Source organism: Schistocerca piceifrons, chromosome 3, assembly GCF_021461385.2.
Source record: "Schistocerca piceifrons isolate TAMUIC-IGC-003096 chromosome 3, iqSchPice1.1, whole genome shotgun sequence".
NCBI classification, from domain to species: Eukaryota; Metazoa; Arthropoda; class Insecta; order Orthoptera; family Acrididae; genus Schistocerca; species Schistocerca piceifrons.
In genome coordinates, this window is record NC_060140.1 from 158,437,091 (window position 1) to 158,460,994 (window position 23,904).

The 23,904-nt window shown below is 43.8% G+C and overlaps 1 protein-coding gene across 1 annotated transcript in view; it reads left to right on the top strand.

Annotated features, from left to right (window-relative positions):
• The window catches only part of LOC124790029 (solute carrier family 22 member 7-like), a 127,997-nt gene extending 104,542 nt beyond the window's left edge, over positions 1–23,455 (top strand). The window contains exons 8-9 of the mRNA XM_047257585.1: positions 6,311–6,498; positions 22,798–23,455. Of these exons, the coding sequence (XP_047113541.1) occupies positions 6,311–6,498; positions 22,798–22,986 (377 nt within the window). The 3' untranslated portion in view covers positions 22,987–23,455. The remainder of the gene's footprint in view (positions 1–6,310; positions 6,499–22,797) is intronic.
• Positions 23,456–23,904: the final 449 nt, after the last annotated feature.

Here is a 23,904-nt window from a genome sequence, read left to right on the forward strand (position 1 = left end):
AGAGAAACTAGTGGAAGAAGCCACAAACATTGGGGCACGCTCATGAAATGCACCACTAAAAGGTATGAAAGAATGGGAGACACACTTAGAAAATGTACTTAAAAAAGTGGCACTAAAAGGCTACCAGCAGGGAAAAATGAAGGCACCATTTACTATAGAGAAGGTCGTGTATCCCATTAACAGCACCAAGATCAAGAAAGCTGTAGGCCTAGAAAGCTTGTATAGCGAGCGTATTAGAGACACAGCACTAATAATGTCACCCTCGTGAACAGAACTAGCCTCCAATTCAGGACACTGGAGACAATAATAAACGTGCTATATGAAGGGAAAGGAGACCCCAAAGACCTCACAAAATACAGAGGCATAGCAATGGAATACCTGCCTTTAAAAATACTCCAAAACTGTGAGTAATAGCGTAAAAAATGGAAGAAATAATCAACGAACGCCTCCCCAGAAACCAAACTGGATTTAGGACAAGTCTGATCGCAGTAGAATTCCTGCTAAAGTGTGTATGGGAATCTCCTGAAGAGAGAGAAAATTTCACATAGTATTTATAGACTTCATAAGTCTTTGAGCTTATATACATAAAGCTAGTGACAAAAAATTAAAGAAAGCCCTATGCAAAATCAAGATAAAACACGAATCATAAGTGCAGTACAATGATGAAAGGAAATACGAAGCTAAGAAAAGTAATCAAACGGAGCCAGAGGAATAAATTGTATAATGACCCAAAAGGATGGGCGTAATCTCGCACGGATTTTCAGACGATATTGTGATACGCTCAAAAGATATTACAAGGCTACAAGAAGTAATAAACGATACGGAAAGTCTATGCGTTAAATGTGACTTCGAAATAAGCACAGTAACAACAGAACCGATTGGGCTCATAAATGTAGGAGAAACACTTGCAGCGGCAATGATCTTCGTACGGGAGGGAGCAAACGTTGGTGTCACAATACAAAGAAGTGCAAAATGTTTCACAAAACATTTAAAAGGGAAAGCACTGCAAGCAGTAATGATCGTTCACTGAATTCAGCATATCAGATTCCTTTGCCAAGAGCCAAAACCTTGCAGTACTGTTGTACGGTATTCAAATTGGCGGACCACTTCTCACAGTCAAAAAACTGACATTACAAGAGAAAGACGATCCATATAATGGAAGCAATCACGTGTCCAGAACCATGCATTCCAGTCTCATATAATTCTTCTTTGAAGACCTACGGACAAACGTAATACTATCCAACACCAACACTTCGGAAACATTTTCAAAAATAATTAAGGAAAAAAGGGAAGATAGTCCAAGACAACATTATGGCACAGGGGCGATGGTTGACCGATCAATGACGAAGGAAAACTTAACGATGAGACACCTTATTACCAGAATGGCAGTCTATGGTTTCCGCCACCTTGTCTGCTACAACACAGCATATCAGGAACCTAGAGCAACGTGTGCGTCTAAACAGAGTAACGTAATAGGCGAGCGTTACCACATACCGTAGAACCCTGCACCTAAGAACATACGCTGAGTAAGAGGCTGTGTAAACCACAATCCGTAATGTTTCCACTTTATTACTATAACTGTACTTTGGATAACTGTGGTTATTTGGCTGTTATAAATGTTTTATTATATAATTTTTGTGCATGCGTTCGTAGTGTTTTCTTTCCTCATGTTGTCGTTCCGTTTCCTATTGGTTTATTTATCAGTTGTCACATTTGTGTTTGAAGTTCACTTTTGCTATTTAAGTTTACGTATTACCAATTAGAAATGATGAGTGCAGCAGTGAGGGCTACAAATTAGCGTTCCGGGTTGAGAAATCGATAGATTTCTGTATTTTTCTGTTTGACATCAATAGATGAGTGACAGCAGTGCAGATGGTCACCTACATTTGCGCCGTGTATGATGATAATGCCATTGGGCAGAGCATGACATGAAAATGTTACCCTATTTTTAAGGAGGATCGTTTTGGTTTTCGTGACTCTCCAAGTTCAGAAAGACCTTCAGGGTTCGGTAAGGAACGTTTGAATGCATTAATCCACAACGATCCGTGTGTGTGTACTCGAGAGCTGTCAAATGTGAGGAACTACGATCGTTCGACCATCTACATCTTTGAATTCATATTGTCCTCAGTTAACTGTGTACTGAAGGTAGCGGTACTTCTTTGTGTCTGCCTGATAAGTTCTTTTCATCCATCACTGAACGGTCGCCCAGTTCGCACAATACAACGTCAAGTGACATATTGAATTCTGCAGACAACATAACCTGTTAACTTGTTGGTTGTATCCGTGTTGTGTCGGATTCTCCTTCGGAACGTGTTGTGTGTTTTAACACTGATACGTACGGTATACTTCTTGAACAATTGTACGGTTTTGACTGGGACTGCCCCCGAGTAGGATAGATTGGCGATCTTAGACTCATTGTATTTCAAACTTTCTCTTTTTAATGTAACTTCATCAGTTATAACTCCTATGAGTGTTTTACCTGTGTGACCAGGTATTTTTATGACGGTTCCGCTATGAAACCGTTTGTGGCTGCCGCTTCTAGTAAGATATCCAATTCTTTCTAAATTTCATCGTCTTGTAGTGACATGTCCATAAGGTTTCGTATCACATACAATCGCTTGTGGCACTTGGACAGCAGGAATCGTTAGTGATTGTACAGTCTGTAGTAGTCGGATTATGAAGTAGGTAGAGGTGTGGGATATTTATGTAACTGATATTTCTTTCATGAATTTGATGTTAGATGTAACAAGAAGTTTCTGAGAAGAAACAAGTCAATGATACTGATTCAACACTTAAACTTCTGCACTTATTGCGAGAAAGTAGGATTAAGAACTTTCTTGAAGAAACTGACATTTACAGTTACCTCAATCATCTATACGATCTGCTTGATGGTGAGATTTCAGAGATTCATTTAGAAAGTTCTGCTATTCTAAATGCAAAAAGTAACAGGCATGACCATCCACAATTAGTCCCATTTGACTTAGATTTCCTGAATTAACAATTTCTACAGATACGCATGTATCTTGGTCTCATTATGTTTTCGTTCCTTCATGAGCCACGATTAGCAGCCTGATGTACCCAGTGCGCTCAACTGCTGCCAACACAGCCTCGGACGTGACAGCCTTCAAGCAAACAGAGTGAACATTGCACATCCGTTACCTAATGAGTTCCACTACACCCCTAACGATGGAATTCATCATTACAGCTAATTCTACTCTCTGCACTTTATTAGACCTGCCAGGATGATCGGAACCATTGCCTGCTGAATATGCAACCTGTGCTGGCGCAGATGGACCTTCAGCTGCTGCTGATTCCTGCAAACTGCTTTTAAAGCGTAAGTGGATGACCCAAAATGTAGTACCCAGTTTTACCTTTCGCCCAAAAGCGGCCATACGCCACTCATCGCTACAAACCGTCAGGTGTGTGTCAATTGGCAAGGACGAGCAAACATGCAGGCACTGCGACATCAGACAACCCACTCGACAGTTTAGGCACTGGACGTTCAAAGGCATTGGTCTCAGGTGCCCCAAAGGCTGAAGAACGCCGTCTGTGGTAATCACAGATTGCTACTGTTCAGAGGCAGTGGCCAAGGTTCCCCTCAGTTTGTACACAACAGGTGCTATGAAATCAATTATCATTCTAGCCAAAAGGAGTATAACGGTGACCTAAACAGTCTCTGGACTAAGTCGAAGAGTTGTTTCGAATTCTCTCTTCACTTAATTCAAACAATGAAAGAGTAGCAAATTTTACGGAAAAACTGACAGTAAGGTAGCACACATGAGTAACAGAGTGAAATACACATAAGTAATTCAGTACTTCACAGAAGGCCCTGAGAGCAAAATCTAAATTGAATCCTGTATAAAAAACGATATACTGTTGCTGACGCTATTGGTCCACTAGGTTGCCCAGTTTCGGTTATCAATTATATATTATAATTAATTCTGTAGATCTAATTATAATTAACTTTTCGTGCTCCACACTTCTTCGTTGTAAGAGTCGCCTATGAAGATTCAACGTACATAATTAAACTAACCTACACTGATCTCTGAGAAACGATGTCTATAAAGTCTCGCTATCACTCTAAAATATCATAACTTGGAAATTATTAGAGGATCTTTTTTCTTGCTAAACGTATAACAGATCTCAAAGTTTTTCACCTTAATCCTTTGCTGCAATACTTGGGAAATAACGGAGGGGCGACAGACCAGAATCAGATGCACTGTGACATCTGGTATACATAATCCAATTCAGTAACAGCATATTGCGGATCTATTGATACCAGTTTGGGAGAACACGGTGAAAAGGAAGCATAATGGTTTGAACAGTTCCTGCTGCCGCAGATTGAGAGGCTACATTCGCCCATCATCTGACAACACGATGGAGTACGTTCAGTCCCATTGCGGTGTGTGCCATTTCCAGTGAGGAGGCTGGGTCGTCATGGCCTCATTACATGGCCCCTGAGCCCTTCGCAATACAAGCTGGTAGACCTATGTTGCGGGGCTATGTTAGCGAGCGCCTGTACACCACACTATGCTACGTACTTGCGCGAATCAATAAGTATTCAGCACTACTGATGCTGCAATGCTGACATCTACAAGGGCAGATCGACACCACCTTGATTTCTACGACCGCCGAGTGAGGCAAGGCTGAACTTTTTTACTTTTATTTTTTTGGCTCTCTCACACGAGATATCTTCATAAAGACGAAATTACGATATTCTTTGTCTGGAAACATATGTTAAGTTTCAACATTCCTTACTATCTTTAACTGTTGTGAATACGTTTCTTATCTGAATACATGTTACCAACACCTGTTATTGCATAGTGGTTTCTTCGGTATGTAGGATAATGCTTTTTGTGTTGCCTCTTGGTAATCATTGTAGAAGGTGTACCTGACCAGCTGAGTCACCGTCGCAAGGTCTTCAGGTACAATGGGTATAAAAGTCACCAAATAAATTAAATGATGTAAAGTGAGAATCTTAATAACACCCCAGACGATAACAACGAAAATTACTTTGATTTTTGGGCGTTCTGCTGCTCCGAGATGAATAAGATAAACGGCCTGCTGGAAAGATGGGAAGTAAAATCTATCTTCAGACTTCCGTCAAAAATTTCACAATAAATGAGACCCAAGAAAGATGCGGCAGTTCTTAGAGCACCTAAGTTATACAAAACGTCTTATGAGGGTAGCCAGACTTACGTTCTACAAACATTTCGTACTGTAGAACAATACGTTATAGGCTCTATCGCAAACGGTATACCGGAATATTCTATTTCATTGGGTATGATCTTGTAAGTGGTCAGCGAATCGAACATGATGAATCTTCTATTGCAGATTACACTAAAAGCCGCTTGGAGAGTGTAAATAAGAAAGCCATAGAAATAAAATATCATTACCAACTGGTTCAGTAGTAACGGAAGGACGCCCTCAGCAGGGCAGATGCCTACAACTCTGTGCTGCGTGGCATCCATCCATCGTGGAAAGGGGTGCATCGATCGAGGAGTCAACCTGTTGCAATATACAAAGATAAAGTGGACAACAGTGACGTCATAGTGTAAGATCCCATTGGCAGTCATTTCACTTGTCAGTGGCCAAGGGGCACTTGGTCAAAAGTTCGTGGCATGTCAACGCGGTTGTAAGGCGGAGAATCTCAGCGGGACTCTGTGTTCTTATCCAACATGATCACTTGCGGTGATCCTGTGCGGCGGTCAGCGCGTATGGGAACATTGTCTGTGCGATTCTGGAGATACAGGAATAACATGTCGATCTCATGAGGCTGTAATTCATGTCCAATGTCTCATATAGAATAAACAACTCGTCTCGCACCGATGGTCATCCCATAGTAAAAATTAGTTTAAATATCGTGATCAAATGGTTCAAATGGCTCTAAGCACTATGGGACTTAACTACTGTGGTCATCAGTCCCCTAGAACTGAGAACTACTTAAACCTAACTAACCTAAGGACATCACACACATCCATGCCCGAGGCAGGATTCGAACCTGCGACCGTAGCGGTCACGCGGTTCCAGACTGTAGCGCCTATAACCGCACGGCCACGCCGGCCGGCAAATATCGTGATCACTGCACCCCTTCCTGTAACAGGCTCTTCAGACGCTGATCCCATGGTCACACCAATCGCAACATTTTGCTGTCATAAACGGTAAATAAAAAAATGGGACCGCCATTCATATCACTTTAGGCCGCTCAGATGACATAATGAACGATAACATATGGGTTATAGTGTGCGTGTGTCCTACTGTCATTATCTAACTATTTCTCGTAACTGCTGTGATACATTTTTTGAGTCAGCTGGCATCATCGGACTGCCTATCACGGTGGCGGCTGTGATAACGCAGTTCTTTTCGACTGGCACAATCTCCATGGCCAACCTGCAGAGTGTGGAGGTGCACCCCACATGTCTGCGCCAGATTGCGGCCTGCGTCGAGTGGACCGCAGCTGCCATCGTCATGTCTGCTCTGCCATACGTGGCCCTCATGGTAAGCAAAGGGAAATGACCGTGGAATCTATACGCCTATTTTCATTGTCTGTTATATGACTCCCAAATGATGTCAGTTATCAATATGGTATCGAAAGAAACAGTAGGAGAAGAGTGAGGCGTAGAGGAAAGTACAGGAAAAGAAGGGAAACGAGAGTAAGAACAACACAACCTAGAATGATTTACCAGGTTTTCCTGAGCAAATATTTCTAGAAAACCGTTCTTACTGCGTACCTCTCTGTTATTTAAAGTCTTTTATACTGATATCGTGTCATACTTGTAGCATTTTTGCGCTTCTGTTTCGACCTTCCTGCTACGGTGGTAGTCAGTTGCCATAGGAATGTATCAGCAAGAATGAAGAAACAGTGGTTCATAAGACGCTACGGGTATCCGACGGAAACATCTCAGCCACGAAAGCTTACATTCTTATGCTCATCAACCCTCTATGTCCTCTGCATTACTTACTCCCAATAAATCGGGCGTTGTTTTCTAGAGATATCAGAAAACACGTGCGTTCCTCCAGTAATAGATCAGGAGTAATACTGAAGATTAAGTGAAAGTCCCATATCAGCTAACACTGAAGACAGAGTCATTTTACGTAAATTAAATGTAAAGTATCATACATACAAGTGATGCCAGATATTCCCTCTTATCACTCCCCCTCCTTGCCACTGCCACAGTTCATTAGGGAAACCTCTTCCTTATTTCGTGGCTTCGTAGAGGACCAGTGACGATGAAACTTCCTGGCAGATTAAAACTGTGTGCTGGACCGAGACTCGAACTCCAGACCTTAGCCTTTCGCGGGCAAGTGCTCTACAAACTGAGCTACCCAAGCACGACTTCTGTAAAGTTTGAAAGGTAGGAGACGAGGTATTGGCAGAAGTAAAGCTGTGAGGACGGGGCGTGAGTCGTGCTTGGGTAGCTCAGTTGGTAGAGCGCTTGCCCGCGGAAGGCAAAGGTCTCGAGTTCGAGTCTCGGTCCGGCACACCGCTTTAATCTTCCAGAAAGTTTCATATCAGCGCACACTCCGCTGCAGAGTGAAAATCTCATTCTGGAACCAGTGGCGAGTTGATAATAGAAACCACAATGCATACGATCGAACCCACTGCTCCAACCTGGAAGGAACTTACATTAGAGAAAGAAGACATCGAAACGTCTCTAAGGCTGCAATAAATGTTTTTAAAAACGCTCGCAGAGTTAATTCTATGAAATAATCTGCAGTTTCGATGAGTTCGTCAGAAAAAGCAATGACTGACTGATAAGTACCTTAACCATTATGACGTTAACGATGTGTTAGTGTTCACTACGAACAACGATTACATCTGAAAAAGCGAAGTAAGTCTCTAGTGCTTAGTTTCCATCAATGTGTATACTGGGATACTGTCTGAGCATTTCGGTATAAGGTTGTCACCGTCGCAAAATGTCTGCGTGTCGTTTGCTATGCCCTTGATCTCTGTATGTGGGTCGCACTGGTGAGATCTGCAAATATCGGAGATAAGCTTTGCGTGTCTAGTTGGGAAACAAACTTGTTCCATTCACCCATAGTATATGATGTTGAAACCAGGAACTCCCACTTTACATTTCATCCTTAAGCTCTCATTCAGTACTCTCCAGTTCAGTCACGGGTTTGTTTTTCTGGTGGGATTACTTTCCCATAAACAGCGATACACAGGAGTGTGGATAGATTTACTGATTACGACTTGGCGAGTACGCACTTAGAGTATGACGTCAAACAACACAATGGACGAGCCAAACCATGACACTATGCGGAACGTTCCCAACAGTTACGGGGTCACATTACAGTATTCTCGCGACAGTCCAAGAGTGTCACTCTGTGTTGTACGTATTACCGACTGGTTGCAATAGGCTTACTCTCTGTTGTGCGGGTAGTTTCACAGAAACGAAGGAAAGTAGGTTAACAAATTGATGAAATCATTGCATCATTATCACTCTGGAAACAGCTACCGGTGACTTCAGGACCCATTCACCATAATACTGAACAATATCCCTGAACAACGCGAGAAATTTTGGCAGTGTGACTTGGGGTCTCTTTGTACTAAGTATCCGTTTCCACGCATATCTGAATGCGTTCATTACATCTCTATTCATGTTGTTGATACACATTCAATTCCCAAAGATTCATTGACTATACTCTTATAATCCCAGCAGTTCTAACCACGGTATACAATCCGTGTCAGCTCTGGTATGATCTTGTGCTTATTCGTATGTTTTTAGTTTGGAACAGAACGTATTTCTGTTTTTGGTATACCATTATGTTCCTTTCAAAGGAGGAGGAGGAGGAGATTAATGTTTAACGTCTCTGCGACAACGAGGTCATTAGACACGGAGAACAAGCTCTGATTAGGGAGGAATGGTGAAGGAAAGCGGTCTTGCCCTTTAGAAGGAAGCATCCTAGCACTTGCCTTAAGGGATTTAGGAGAATAACGGAAGACCTAAACCTGTATGGCCGGATGTGGGTTTGAACCGTTGTCATCCCGAAACCGAGTCCAGTGTGCTAACCACCGCCCTACACCGTTCAGTTCGTTACAGCATTACATAGAGCTAAAACTGTCTTCTTTTTTCTTCTTTTCTTCTTATTCTCCTTCTTCTTCTTCATTTCAAAGAGTTGACTTATAGCCTGTTCCGTCTTCACAAAATCCACCTTAGCCTATATCATTCCGTATCTCTCTTTCCATAATGTTAGTCGTCTATGACTTGTCTGGTTACGCTCTCTGCTTAATTTGCCATCAATACTCTTCTTCCATTTTGTTATCTCGTATTCTACTCTTGCATTCATCAAAAATATAAGCCATTCTTTCCTTATTTCAAAATCTTTTTCTTGATCTCTCACAGAACATCTTTTTGCGTTCCTTGAAAATTTCACTTAAGCTGACTGTATCCTTATTTGTTCTTTCTTAGTTATTGTCCAGCTCTCACTTCCGGATGTGAGCACAGGTGTTCCTAATAGTTTGTAGACTTTGGTCTTTCTATGTTTCCTGGATTTATTGGCTTATGTGCTGTGTATAGTGCAACATATCAATTCAGTTTTCTTTAACTTATTGTCGATACCGATACCATGTTCGCAATTATATGATAGCCTAATACCTAAAATTGAGACACCTGTTCAGCTTATTTTCCATATATTATTGTGTTAGAAAGTACTGGACATTTTCCTGTAAAATCTACAAATTTGCACTTATTTTTTGTGAACCATCCCCAAACTTTTTCGAGATTATTTGGTCTAGCAAAGAGTACAGTATTTGAGTGTGTGTAATTAATTTTATTTCTCGCATACATTCTTGTTTCCATAGTGTCTTCCATGTATATGTTAAATCAGGTGGGTTAACGACTGCACTCTTCTCGTACTTATATTTCAAATCTTACTCAACTATTATGAGAAAACGCTGTCTTTGAGCACAAAGCAATAATATCATCAATTCAAAGTTGTTACTCAAGCTCGATAACTGTTTCTGATAAAAAGTTTAAAATGCCGGAGGCTATTTCAAGATGCTTGTGGTAACCTTTAAATAAATTCATAACAACAAAGTGACACATCGTCCGCGTAGCGGGGCCTGCTGTTTTTCTCCAGCCCAAGTAATGAAGATTATGGCTGGTAACTACGGTGCAACAGTTTTATACTTGACATGGCCAAACTTTGGCATGCAGTAGTGTAGTGTCATTCGCTTCTGAAGAAGGCCAAATTATTTTGGCTAAACCCTGGGTAAAGGTTGGTTTCTATTTGCAACTGAGGTTGACGTGTTACTTGTTCAATACGCTTTTCTTTGTCGTCATCATTGAGCTTCTGTACTAGCTCCAACTTGAATGTTTTCATAGACATATTCTGTCACAGAACTTTCCATAGTGTCATTGAAGCCAATTCTAGTTCACGGATGCAGCACGCACTGAATTATTAGGACTCCTTATGAATGTCTCTCGTACGCGCTCCAAATTTACTTCACTCATACTGGGACGTCCGCTTCTCTTTGCCGGGCATAAGCAACCCGTCGTAAGGAACTTTTTGTGCCAACGGTAAATGGCCTTCCTTGTAAGTGGCTTCTTACCGTACTGGGTTCTAAATATCCGTTACCAGCAGTAGCACACTTGTTTTGGTCGAACTCCAACATACAGAAAGCTCGTTCCTCACCTTAACTCGTCATGTTTGAGACTAGCGCTGACTATCGGCAAATTACCAAACTACGCTGAGGCAGTATATGTGAAAAACAACTTCCAGAGCTTCTCTTCAAAATGACATATGTACGATATCTGTACGATGTTTCATCCTTGTGCAATAAATAATTGAATGTGTTCCCAGACTTAATGTACACCCGTATAATAAGGAACGAGGAACTGCAGAGCAAACCGAACTCTCTCGCAACTATTGTATCACCTTAAGAACTGAAAGCTTACATGCCAGAGAGACAAACAGAAAGAGGCCTTACATCATGACAACGCGAAATACTCACCTGCAACGACCTTCTGGAAACAGGGAGCTAATGTGCCTTGGGGAGTTCCAGAGAGGACTTCCTGAGATCCTAACAGCTATGTCCCAGTCGCTAAGCCCTGGGTGGCACAGCAGCGCAGACCCTGCAAGCTCTGAATTGCACTTCAGCACGCAGGGACTAACCATCCTGACAAATGAGAGATCCAGTTTGGTTCTAATACCGAGTGTGGTGTAGTGTGTTGTGTAGTACAGCGTTGACGAAGTGTAGTCCAGAATTATAAATTACGAAATTTGTTCAAAAATGTTTCAAATGGATCTGAGCACTATGGGACATAACATCTGCGGGCATCAGTCCCCTAGAACTTAGAACTACTTAAACCTAACTAACATCACACAACACCCAGTCATCACGAGGCAGAGAAATACGAAATTTGTGATCTACCAATGCTGTATACTGATACGTTTGTGACGGATGGACAAATGGTAGTACGCTGACTTTTTTTCAAGTTTTTATTATTTTATTTAAATTAAGTTATTTTATGTAGGTTTTCCGCCATAAATAGCATAATTCTTATTCACTGCTAACACATTTGAAAGTGTGTTACAATATTATCTGATTTAGTCATGGAAATTCATGTCAGGGTTAGGTCCCTTGTTTTATGTAGATAGGGGACTAAAGTAGCAAATATACAAACAACACCAGTGACGTCAAATGGACCGCATTTACCTCATGTATCACACAATGGAATATCAGGAATACCGCCGACATGTGGAGATATTATGGTTAATAAACTTATATCGACGTCAGAGAGTAGTAAATGAGATTTTGGATCCTAAGGAACAAATTGGATGAATGACTGCTGAAGCAGAAACAAAAAAGAATTGTCAAATGTGAGTTGCGTGAGTTAGTAGAATTATCCGTTGATTCATGGCTAAAAAATGTACGAAGGTGCCCATTTCTTCAGTTTTGTTTCCGTGTTAATGAATATAATCTTCAGTTTTTTGTGTTCGGAACACACAAATGAATTGCTTACTGCGTAGCATCGAATAATTAGTAGGCTGTACTAACAAAATGTCCGTCTGGATTTTTCCAAAAAGACTTTTCAACAGGAAATTCTATATATTCTTTCGCTGATCAAATATTAAATGCGCTGGATAACCGAACATGAATTGCATTAAAGATATTACTCATTACTGGTATCGACGAGATGTCAAACGGAATCTTTGTTCCTTTTATGTGGGCGAAGATGCTTCTGTGGAAGTTTATTTGCAACAAATGCTTAAACCCTTTCACAAAGATTTTCCAAGAGATCGTTTGACAGTAAATAATGGGCTCATGAACTTTCGAAATTACTTATAACCCGAATAAATAATGTAACGGTATAAATTCGAAAAAAATTCAGCCTGACTGTTAGGATCGATTATATCCTGCCTTTCCAGGATATTTATTTATAGCTGTACCCGTGACGTCGTATACGTGGGATTTATTTTCCTTGTATAGCTTTATGTGACTGAGTAAAAGATGAAGCACTTGTCAGCTTCACTAACATGGAAGAGAAACACGCAGAGCTGGGCACTGCGAACCGCAACTGACACTGAGGTCCATGCAGCATCTGGTCTGTGCTTTGTTTACGGTCTTATGCGCTCACCTACAATTACACACTCTTAAAGCGATATGGTAAATTGTGAGGAATAAGTTGTATTCCGCCAGGCCACATCGCGTCGCAATTTCGTCTTCTTTGCAGTTATGTTGGAGGGAAGTGACTTTCATCCTCTGTTAGTGAATGGTTCTCAACTGTGAGATAATGGATGACGTTCTCGATTACAGTTACGGCCAGGAGTTTCCACAGAGCCAGTTAAAGCCTGATGTTCTGGAGCTGCAGCAACCCTGCCTCACGATCTTCCTTGGATGCTAGAGATCGCAGAGTTCTCAGTTCCTTAGCCGTTGGGATTTATTCAGAAACCCAATCAACTTCAAGGCGCTTTTACTCCTAAACAAAAGAAAATCTGTATGTAATGAGTAGGCACCCAAATAACAAAGAAAACTTGATATAACTGTTTGCCTAGCAAAGAAAATAAATAAAAACCTAACAAAAGAAGAAAATCAACGTCATGAGTTACTTATATACAAAGCGAAACCAATAAATCCGTATGGAGAAATAAATTTAACACTGTTGTATTTATACGAAAATGCCTCTGTCCCAGAGAGTCAAATGTTAGTACACTACTGGACATTAATATTGCTACACCTGGAAGAAATGCAGATGATAAACGGGTATTTATTGGACAGATATATTATACTAGAAATGGCACGTGATTTCATTTTCACGCAATTTGGGTTCACAGATCCTGAGAAATCAGTACCCAGAACAACCACCTATGGCCGTAATAACGGCCTTCATACGCCGAGGCATTGAGTCAAACAGAGCTTGAATGGGGTGTACAGGTACAGCTGACCATGCAGCTTCAACACGATACCACGGTTCATCAAGAGTAGTAACTGGCGTATTGTGACGAGCCAGTTGCTCGGCCACCATTGACCAGACGTTTTCAGTTGGTGAGAGATCTGGGGAATGTGCTGGCCAGAGCAGTAGTCGAACATTTTCTGTATCCAGAAAGACCTGTACCGAACCTGCAACATGCGGTCGTGCGTTTGCCTGCTGTAATGTAGGGTTTCGCAGGGATTGAATGAAGGGTAGAGCCATGGGTCCTAACTCATCTGAAACGTAACGTCCATTGTTCAAAGTGCCGTTAATGTGAACAACAGGTGACTGAGACGTGTAACCAATGGCACCCCATACCATCGAGCCAGTATGGTGATGACGAATACACGCTTCCAATGTGCTTTCACTGCCATGTCGCAAAGCACGGATGGGACCATCATGATGCTGTAAACAGAACTCGGATTCATCCGAAAAAATGACGTTTTGCCATTCGAGCGCCCAGGTTTGTCGTGGAGTACACCATCGCCGGCGCTCTGTCTGTGATGCAGCGTCAAGGATAACCGCAGCCATGGTCTCCGACCTGATAGTCCATGCTGCTGCAAACGTCGTGAACTGTTCGTGCACATGATTGTTGTCTTAGAGACGTCCCCATCTGTTGACTCAGGGATCGAGACGTGGCTGCACGATCCGTCACAGCCATACGGATAAGATGCCTATCATTTCCACTGCTAGTGATACGAGGCCGTTGGCATCCAGCACGGCGTTCCGTATTACCCTCGTGAACCCACCTACTCCATATTCAGATAACAGTCATTGGATCTATACCAACGCGAGTAGAAATGTCGCGATACGATAAACCGCAATCGTGATAGGCTACGATCCGACCTTTATCAAAGTCGGAAACGTGATGGTACACATTTCTCCTCCTTACACGAGGCATCACAACCACATTTCACCAGGCAACGTCGGTCAACTGCTGTTTGTGTATGAGAAATCGGTTGGAAACTTTCCTCATGTCAGCACGTTGTTGGTGTCGCTATCTCCGCCGTCCTTGTGTGAATGCTCTGAAAAGCTAATCATTAGCATATCACAGCATCTTCTTCCTGTCGGTTTAATTTCGCGTCTGTGCACGTCATCCTCCTTTATTCTTCCTTAATTGATTTTCAGTTCCCCTGAAGGGGGCGGGCTGGCAGCAGCTTAGTACGCTGCTCTACAGCCTAAAGACTTTTAATTTAAAAAACGGAAGAAGAAAAGAAACAAGAAAAACAGGCGATAAAACGATGACGTTAAGGGTAAAATGGAGGAAAAATGCGGAAAGTTTAAACAGAAAGCAGAAGGGGTTAGCAACGTAAATAAAGACACGGGAATCAAACAAGTAACATAGTACACACATAATCACGTCGAAAATCTGGTTTCTGTTCGCAAGAGATAAAAGGCACACCCAGCGACAGTATGATGGCCGTTCGCAACACTTCCCGAAAAACACAACACGGAACACTCACTGTAAAACACTCACTGTATAACACTCACTGTAGAACACTCAATGTAGAACACTGCATGAAAGTGGCGGCCCAAAGATGACACTCCCGACCCAAGGGCAGATAGGGGGAAGGGACCTGGAGGAGGGGGAAGAACAAGGAGGGAGGAAGGAAAAAAACGAAAAAGAAAGGGGGGAACAAGGAGGGAGAGGACTAATAAAGGGGGAGAAAGGCAGACGCGAGTGGGAATGAGAGTAGGCAGAGGACGGAAGTGTAAAAGGACGTGGGGGAGAGAAGGGTGCAAAGAGGATGGAAGGGGGGAGAGGGAGCCCGGGGAAAAGGCAGAGGAAAGGAGGGGGAGTGAGGATCAGAGTTGATAGGAGGGATAAATGGAGGGAGAGAGGGCATCATCCGGGAGGCGAAGTTGATGGAAGCCACCTTGGGAAAGGAGATGTAGGATGTAGAGATGGAACGTAGGGAGGACACAACTGTGAAGACGTGGCAGGGGGCGGGGATTTTCGAGGAATTGGAGCAGATGGGGGAAAGGAATGAGATCATAGAGGATCTGCGTGGGGGATGGGAGGCGTATACGGAAGGCGAGGCGGAGTGCATGACGTTCAAGGATCTGGAGGGACTTTTAGAATTTGGGGGGGGGGGCAGATATCCATGCAGGACTGGCATAGCAGAGGATGGGACGGATTTAGGATTTGTAAGTGTGGAGGATGGTAGAGGGGTGCAACCCCCATGTCCGGTCAGAGAGGAGTTTGAGGAGTCGGAGGCAGTTGTGGGCTTTGGATTGGATGGAGCGGAGATGAGGGATCCAGGTGAGGTGATGGTCAATGGTGAGGCCAAGGTAGGTGAGGGTGGGGGTGAGGCGGACAGGATGGGCACAGACAGTAAGGGAGAAATCCAGGAGCCAGAAGGAGCGAGTGATACGACCTACGATGATTGCCTGGGTCTTGGAAGGATTGAGTTTCAGGAGCCATTGGTTACACCATGCAGCAAAAAGGTCAAGGTGATTCAGGAGAAGGTGTTGGGACCGTTGGAGGGTAGGAGCGAGGGCGAGGAATGCGGTGTCATCAGCATATTGCAAGAGGTGTACTGGAGGGGGGGGGGGTTGGGGCATATTTGCCATGTACAGGAGGTAGAGGAGAGGGGAGAGGACAAAGCCCTGGGGCACACCTGCAGGGGGTAAAAGGTGTGGGAATTGGCATTATGGATGGTGACATAGGAGGGCCAGTGGGAGAGGAAGGAGGCCATCAGACGGATGTAGTTGATAGGAAGGGCGTAGGTTTGGAGTTTAAACAGGAGAGCGGGATGCCAGACATGGTCGTAGGCCTTTTTGAGGTCAAGGGAGACAAAAATGGAGGAGCAACTGGAGTTAAGCTGGAGGGAGAGGAGATGAGTGAGTTGGAGGAGTTGGTCATCCGCAGAGAAGGAAGGTTGAAAGCCACATTGGGTGTTTGGGAGGAGGTGGTTTTGGCGGAGGTGGTGATGGATGCGCCGGGAAACGATGGATTCCAAGAGCTTGCTGAACACTAATGTGAGACGGATGGAGGCTTGTTGGGTTAGGAGAACATCAGGATATGGGAGGTTTTCCACAGGTCCAGATAGAAGCCAGTGGCAAGGATGACATTGTAGAGGGTGGCAAGGATTGAAAGGAAGGAGAGAGGGCAGTGTTTGAGGTGGTGGTAGGTAATACAGTCGTGGCCGGGAGCAGCGTTGGGTTTAGTGCAGGGTGTGAGGCTGATGTCCTGTGTAGTGATGTGAGTGTTAAGTTCAGATGGTTGTGTGGGGCCTGAGTACTGGAAGCTAGGAACAAGGGGAGGAACAGAGGTATTTGTACGGTCCATGACGTCAGGGAAGAGGGAATAATCAAAGTGGGGATCATTTGGGATGGAAAAAACATCAGAGAGGTGAGGGTCAAAGTGGTTGGCCTTACTGAGATTGTCAGGAAAAGGACAGTCATTAACGAGGAGAGGGTACTGGGGGTGGGGTGGTTCCCAATAAGACGGTGGAAAGCAGACCAATACTTCGAAGAGTTTATGGGGAGCATGGTGTTGAGTTGTGTACATGTCTGGCGCCAGGCATGGCATTTCTTCGCAGTAAGCAGGTTGCGGATGTGTCGTTGTAATTGCCGGTGGCGGGTAAGTGTATCCCGGTCACAAGTGTGGAGAAAAGAGCGGTAGAGGCGGCAGGACCCTCGAAGGAGGAGGATGGCCTATGGAGGCAGGGCTGTGCAGTGAGGGTGGATGGCTTTGGTGGGTATATGGGTGGCGACGGCGTGAGACAAGGTCTGGTGCAGGAAGGCAGCAGTGCGAGGGATGTCATTAGGAGATTGGAGGGTAAGGTCTTGGCCGTCAACCTGGATGTGAATGGAGTCCCAGTAGGCATCCCAGTTGGCATGGGAGTAATCATGGACAAGTTTAGGAGGGATGTTAGGGTGAGGAGCGTTTCGGGGATGGCGACCATCAGAGATAGTGAGGAGAACAGGAGCACGGTCACTGCCAATGAGTTCAAGGACATCTGCGGTGATGCGCCCAAAGGGGTTGGGAGAGGCAAGGACCACATCAGGAGTGGTGTTGGATTTGGGTCAGATGTGCTGAGGCAGGGGAACCAGGTCTCCCTGGAGGGTGGTGAGAAACTGATGCCACTGCTGGAGGTCGGCAGGATCATGGCTGTGGATATTGAGGTCGGCGGCAATCATGTAGGTGGAAAAGGTGTGGTCAATGTGAGCCAGGAAATCGTACGGGATGGGGGTGCGAGGGCGGACATAAATGGTGCAACAGGTGCTGGTAAGGGTGGGGAAGAAGAGACTGAGGGTGAGATGCTCGGCAGGATTGTTAAGGAGAGGTTGGGGCCAGACAGGGAGGTGCTCGATGTAGCCTATAGCAACTCCGCCACGCGCCAGAGGGTACGGGTTATCGGTGCATTGAAGGGTGTAAGGCGCCGTGGATACGGGGTTGAAGGAAGGTTTCATTTAGGAAGAAGGCATCCACGTAGTGCTGATGGAGGGTGTGGAGGAAGAGGAGTTTGTGGGTGGGCAGCGAGCGAATGATGTGGTACAGGAGAGGGTAGGGTTGTTGTACCATGGGGGGGGAGAGTTAGATAAGGGTGGTGAGGGGGGTGAAGGTTGTGGGAGTATGTGGCATAGATGGTAAGATGGAAGATGGAACAGGGAGCAAGGGCGATTTGGGAAAGTGTGCGGGAGTGCTGGAAGGGGTGGATGTTTTGGAGCACAATAGTGATGAAACGGATGATGTCCTCGGCAGTAGGTGGAGGGTGGTGCGAGTTGCTGGGTTGGATGGGGTCATCAACAGGACGGACAGGGACGGTGAGCTCAGGGGTGACTGGTGAAAGTTTTGCTTTACACTTCGAGGAGTAGGTTGGATGTGGTTCGTTGCAAGTGCTGCAGGAGTGTGGGGAGGTGAGGTTGGGGAAATTCTTGAGGAAGTGTGAAGCTTTTTAGTGGGGAGAAGTAGGGAGGTTCTTGCAGGCAGAGGTAACGTGGTCGTTGTATGTGAGACAGCGTTGGCAGCGGTAGGATTGGACTGGGGAACGGGAGGGGTACACCTTATGACGGCAACTGTAGATGAGGGCTCCCTCGGTGAGGAGGCGGTCAATGGAGGAGGAGGGTTCGGTGAATATCCGCATGAGAAAAGTCAGCCCGGCATCATTCAAGATGAGACGGGAAGTGGATTTCAATGTCGGGCCAGGAGTTGAGTTCCGCCAACACCTCAGCCTCCGTGATCACGGGGCTAAGCTTCATGATCACAGCGGTGAAGGTTGGCGGATGTCGGGGAGGTTGAGGCTGACGAGGAGAGGACGGGGTGTGGTAGGGGGTGAGGGTTGCCCGTTGGCCAAATTGGATATGGGGGATGTGGGAGAGGAAATCGGTGTGGAAGGACGCATTGGGGGATTTAATGAGGACCGAGTCCTTGCGAGGAATGAGAAGGGAGATGGGGGCATTGGGGTAGTATTTCCGGATGGCGAGGGTGAGGGAGCGGGCATCAAGGAATTGAGGGTCAGGATTGGAGAGGACAAAGGTGTGGGTGGCTGGCGTGGTGGGGGTGGGGGTCGGGGTTGCGTCAATGGGGGTGGGTGGGTCACGGGGATTGGAGGTTTTTTTGGAAGTGATTTCGGGGGAAGGGTCAACATTCGGGCGCTTTGGAGGTTTCGTGGTCACGACCGGGTGGAGAGGGGGCTGGGGGATGGGTTTCAGGGGGAGATCGTGGGGGGCAGGACCACCCTGAGCAGCAGATGACCCAGACGGAGGGGCCGTCGGCACGTCATCTTCATGATGTACCAATTTTAATGGCCAGTAGTTTATAACCTATCGAATAAAGAAAGCGATGTCGTTATGTTTCAGACATGCTAGGCGAAATCAATAAGTCTGTGTGTCGTATCCAAGTAAACTTGCTGTTCATTAATATTCCTAAAGGTAAGAATGGGGCCCTTAATACTGTCACTGTCGTAAACTTCCGAAAATACATTTGTCACTCAGTCAGAAACAGCTACCAGCCCCAGCTGTTGGCTATGAAACTAATAGCGCTATCTATCAGTTATTTAAAGTTCTCCACAAGGATTAAACGTTTGAACTACCAAGCTGAGAGGAGTATTTTAGGTAAAACTTCAAAGTAAGATACCTCTCCTCCATGATCAGATTTTTTTTTTTTTTTTTTGTAATTGGTGCTTTCAGGCAGACAGACAGACATAATAGATTGACGCAAATTTTTACATCTCAGTGTCTTTCTTCTCCTTGATCCAACTTTGATGAAATAAGACCTATACGTTGCCCCAAGCTACACTCAAGTTACCTATAAATATCCCATGAAACTTCCTCTATCTGTTCTGGAATTAGCGTGTTCAAGTAGACAAGACACGCATGTCGGTTTTTACAGTTTTATAATTAGTCTAGATATAGCACGTGAATGTCTAAAGGGAAAAAACCATTTTCATTGTACGTTACCTAACTACAATTCAGTTTTTGCTATTTCTCTACAGTTATTGTAAATGTCGGAATTAACGTGTGCACTATATGATTTTACGTTTTCGTTGCTAATACCAGTCCGTAATTCGCAGCTGCAAATCGTGATAAGCACGTTTTCTGTTTGTACGTTTCACCTGTCCTGAATATGAATAAGAGTGGAAAATTTTCACTGACACTACGCCACAAATAATCCTCTAGTAGCTCTGTAGTTAGGTCATTTTACACTTGCGTACGTTGTATAGATGTTGTTATTGTGGTCTTCAGCCCTGAGACTGGTTTGATGCAACTCTCCAAGCTACTCTATCCTGTGCAAGCTTCTTCATCTCCCAGTACCTACTGCAACCTACATCCTTCTGTATCTGTTTTGTGTATTCATCTCTTCATCTCCCTCTACGATTTTTACCCTTCACGCTGCCCTCCAATACCACATTGGTGATCCCTTGATGCCTCAGAACATGTCCTACCAACCGATCCCTTCTTCTAGTCAAGTTGTGCCACAAACTTCTCTTCTCCCCAATCCTACTCAGTACCTCCTCATTAGTTAAATGATCTACCCATATAATCTTCAGCATTCGCCTGTAGCACCACATTTCGAAATCTTCAATTCTCTACTTGTCCAAACTAGTTATCGTCCATGTTTCACTTCCATACATGGCTACACTCCATACAAATACTTTCAGAAACGACTCCCTGACACTTAAATCTATACTCTATGTTTACAAACTTCTCTTCTTCGGAAATGCTTTCCTTCCCTTTGCCAGTCTACATTATATATCCTCTCTACTTCGACCATCATCAGTTATTTTACTCCCTAAATAATTCGACTACATTCCATTCTCCTAGTTTCGATGTTGTTGATGTTCATCTTATATCCTCCTTTGAAGCACTGAACGTTCCCTTCAACTGCTCTTCCAAGTCCTTTGCTGTCTCTGACAGAATTACAAGCTCTTCCAAGTCCTTTGCTGTCTCTGACAGAATTACAATCTCCTCAGCGAACCTCAAAGTTTTAATTTCTTCCCCATGTATTTTAATACTTACTCTGAATTTTTCTTTTGTTACCTTTACTGCTTGCTCAATTACACAGATTGAATAACATCGGGGGGAGAGGCTACAACACTGTCTCACTCCCTTCCGAACCACTGCTTCCCTATCATGATCCTCGACTCTTATAACTGCCATCTGGTTTCGGTACAAATTGTAAATGGCCTTTCGCTACCTGTATTTTACCCTTTCCAACTTAAGAATTTGAAAGATAATATTTCAGTCACCATTATCAGAAGCTTTCTCTAAGGCTACAAATGCTAGAAACGTAGTTTTGCCTTTCCTTAATCTATTTTCTGAGATAAGTAGCAGAGTCAGTTCTGTCTTACGTGTTCCAATATTTCTACGGGATCCCAACTGATCTTCGCCGACGTCGGCTTCCACCAGTTTTTCCATTCGTCTGTAAAAAAACGTGTTAATATTTTCTAGCTGCGAATTATTGAACTGGTAGTTCGGTAATTTTATCTGTCAACACCTGCTTTCCTTGGGATTGGAATTATTATATTCTTCTTGAAGTCTGAGGGTATTTTGCCTGTGTCATACAACCTGCTCACCAGATAGTAGAGTTTGGTCAGGACTGGCTCTCCCAAGGCTGTCAGTAATTCTAATGGAATGTTGTCTACTGCCGGCCTATGTGGCCGAGCGGTTCTAGGCGCTTCAGTCTGGAATTGCGCAACCGCTACGGTAGAAGGTTCGAATCCTGCCTCAGGCATGGGTGTGTGAGATATCCTTAGGTTCGTTGGGTTTAAGTAGTTCTAAGTTCTGTGGGACTAATGACCTCAGAAGTTGAGTCCCACAGTGCTCAGAACCATTTTTGAAAAAAGTATAGGATAGAATGTTATCTGTATATAGTCTATCGCCAAAAATACAATAATTTTGACTTCGACATATTGAATAACTGCGAATGTTTTTGTAATACCTTCTTGAAAGGGCATACATTTCTCATGTGATTTAGAGACACGTGTATAAACGTCAAGTTTAAAACATATGTGTTCATTCATTGAGACAGTATTTAGGAAGTAAATCTAGCAATATTTTTGAGAGACCAAGAATGGTTCATGGTAATCTCATAACATGTACTGAGACACCGTTAACGGCCTTGCGGCAGTTGCATTCCCCATACCGGTCTCATCACAGAAGTCAAGCCCTGTAGGCTTGTCTGTCAGTTGGATGGGTGACCATCCGGTCCGCCGAGCGCCGTTGGCTAGCGGCGTGCACTGAGCCCTTGTGAGGCCAAATGAGAAGCTACCTGGTGAGGAAGTAGAGGCTCCGCTCACGGAAACTGACAACTGCGGTGTGCTGACCACATGCTCTACCATATTCGCATAGAGTGTCGACGGCGGTGACACGGCGATCGGTCGGTACCGTTGGGTCTTCCAGGTCTGTTCGTACCATGATTAGTTTTTTATCGTGAGAGGTCAATGAGTATTCCATAGAATTCGTAAAACGATTTGTATGAACATAAAACTTACCTCTGGTTCCTTTCGTGGAGCCAACATCAAAAACTTATTCTGACAGAATTTAAAACTTCACCTATGCAGAGACATAACCCGGTATATTACCTTTTGGAAAACAAGTGACAAATTTCAAATCATGGTCCGACTGTCGTCTTTTGTCAGTCGGAAAGTTTTTAACTGCTTACATTCCCCTGCAGAGTGGAAGAACAGTTGCAGAATTTCAGAATTGTCACTTTTTAATATAGAAAAACAGTAAAGACAATTAATATAAGAGCACAGCACTGTAGACATTCGTGACAGAACTGATAATTAATGTTAGGAAATTGGAAATGTTTCAGATTCTGATCTTGTTCAAGTAAACAAGTTTTTATCTTTTTCTGTCCTTGTTATGAGTATTGTCTTGACTCGAAACTATGATTTGCTTCGCTAACGCTCTTTCTCTTTTTCAGAGTGATAGACGGACACCCTACGCCATTCTCGCAGCTCTAAACTTGGGAACAGCGTTTGCAGTATCGTTCCTTCCAGAATCGGCGTTGCAGAGGCTACCAGAATCATTACAGGATGCTGCCGTCTTCGGAAAAGACCAGAAGTATTGGAGCTGGAAGCCAAAACCAGCTCCACAGTATGCCATGGAGTAAACCCATTTAGGGAGTTCGTTAAACGAATCTGTCGTTTATATACTTTTTCTGAAGAAAAGTGCAAATTTTTAGCCTGTTTGTTAGCATAGCTGAAGACTACGCCAACATAGTGGAAGAATGTGGGAAGACAGTTGTCTCTAGGTCTACATGATTCATTAAAGGTGTCGCGAAATATTTCTTCAGACTGCACACATGCTTCATAACTTCATGTATAAGGTGTTACTGAATAAAATAGTTACTAGTTTTAGCAAATACGTAGTGTCAGTCAAGAACAGTTCCAGTTGAGAATATTGCAATAGTGTTGCGAAATTTTGAATAGCTCGAAGTTTCCCCTGTGTTCTAAAATGCAGAACCACGTGTTGTCTTACGAAGTAAAGTTTATTTATAATATTTGGGAGGAACCAGAGTGATATAACGTATTTATTGAAACGTTTTCATTCAAGATTATTGGTGAATATGTCACATAATATACGATTACGAAAGAATGTCGTTCATTATGTACAAAACTATTTGAGATCCAACGTCCCTCCCCTCAACTGTTATGTTAAAATTCCCTGCCAAATATATTTAGTCTACACAACACTTTAAATTTGAAGAAATGATATCGGTGGTCCAGGTTTTGTGTCTACTTATTTTGGTATTTATTATTATTATTATTATTATAACGATTGTTCCCCTTTAGGAGAGCGATTGAACTTGAATTCATAATTTCATCTTTGGATGTTTTTCTTCTTTGCTTCCCAAAACTTGAAAGACCAGGTGTACCGCCAGAATCCAGAAACAATTGAACAGCTGAAGCAGTACATCTCATCTGCATGTGAAGCCATTCCGCCAGACACGTTGTCAAAGGTATCGGGTAATTTCATTCAGAGACTACGCCATAGTATTGCTACGCATGGTGGATATGTGGAAAATATC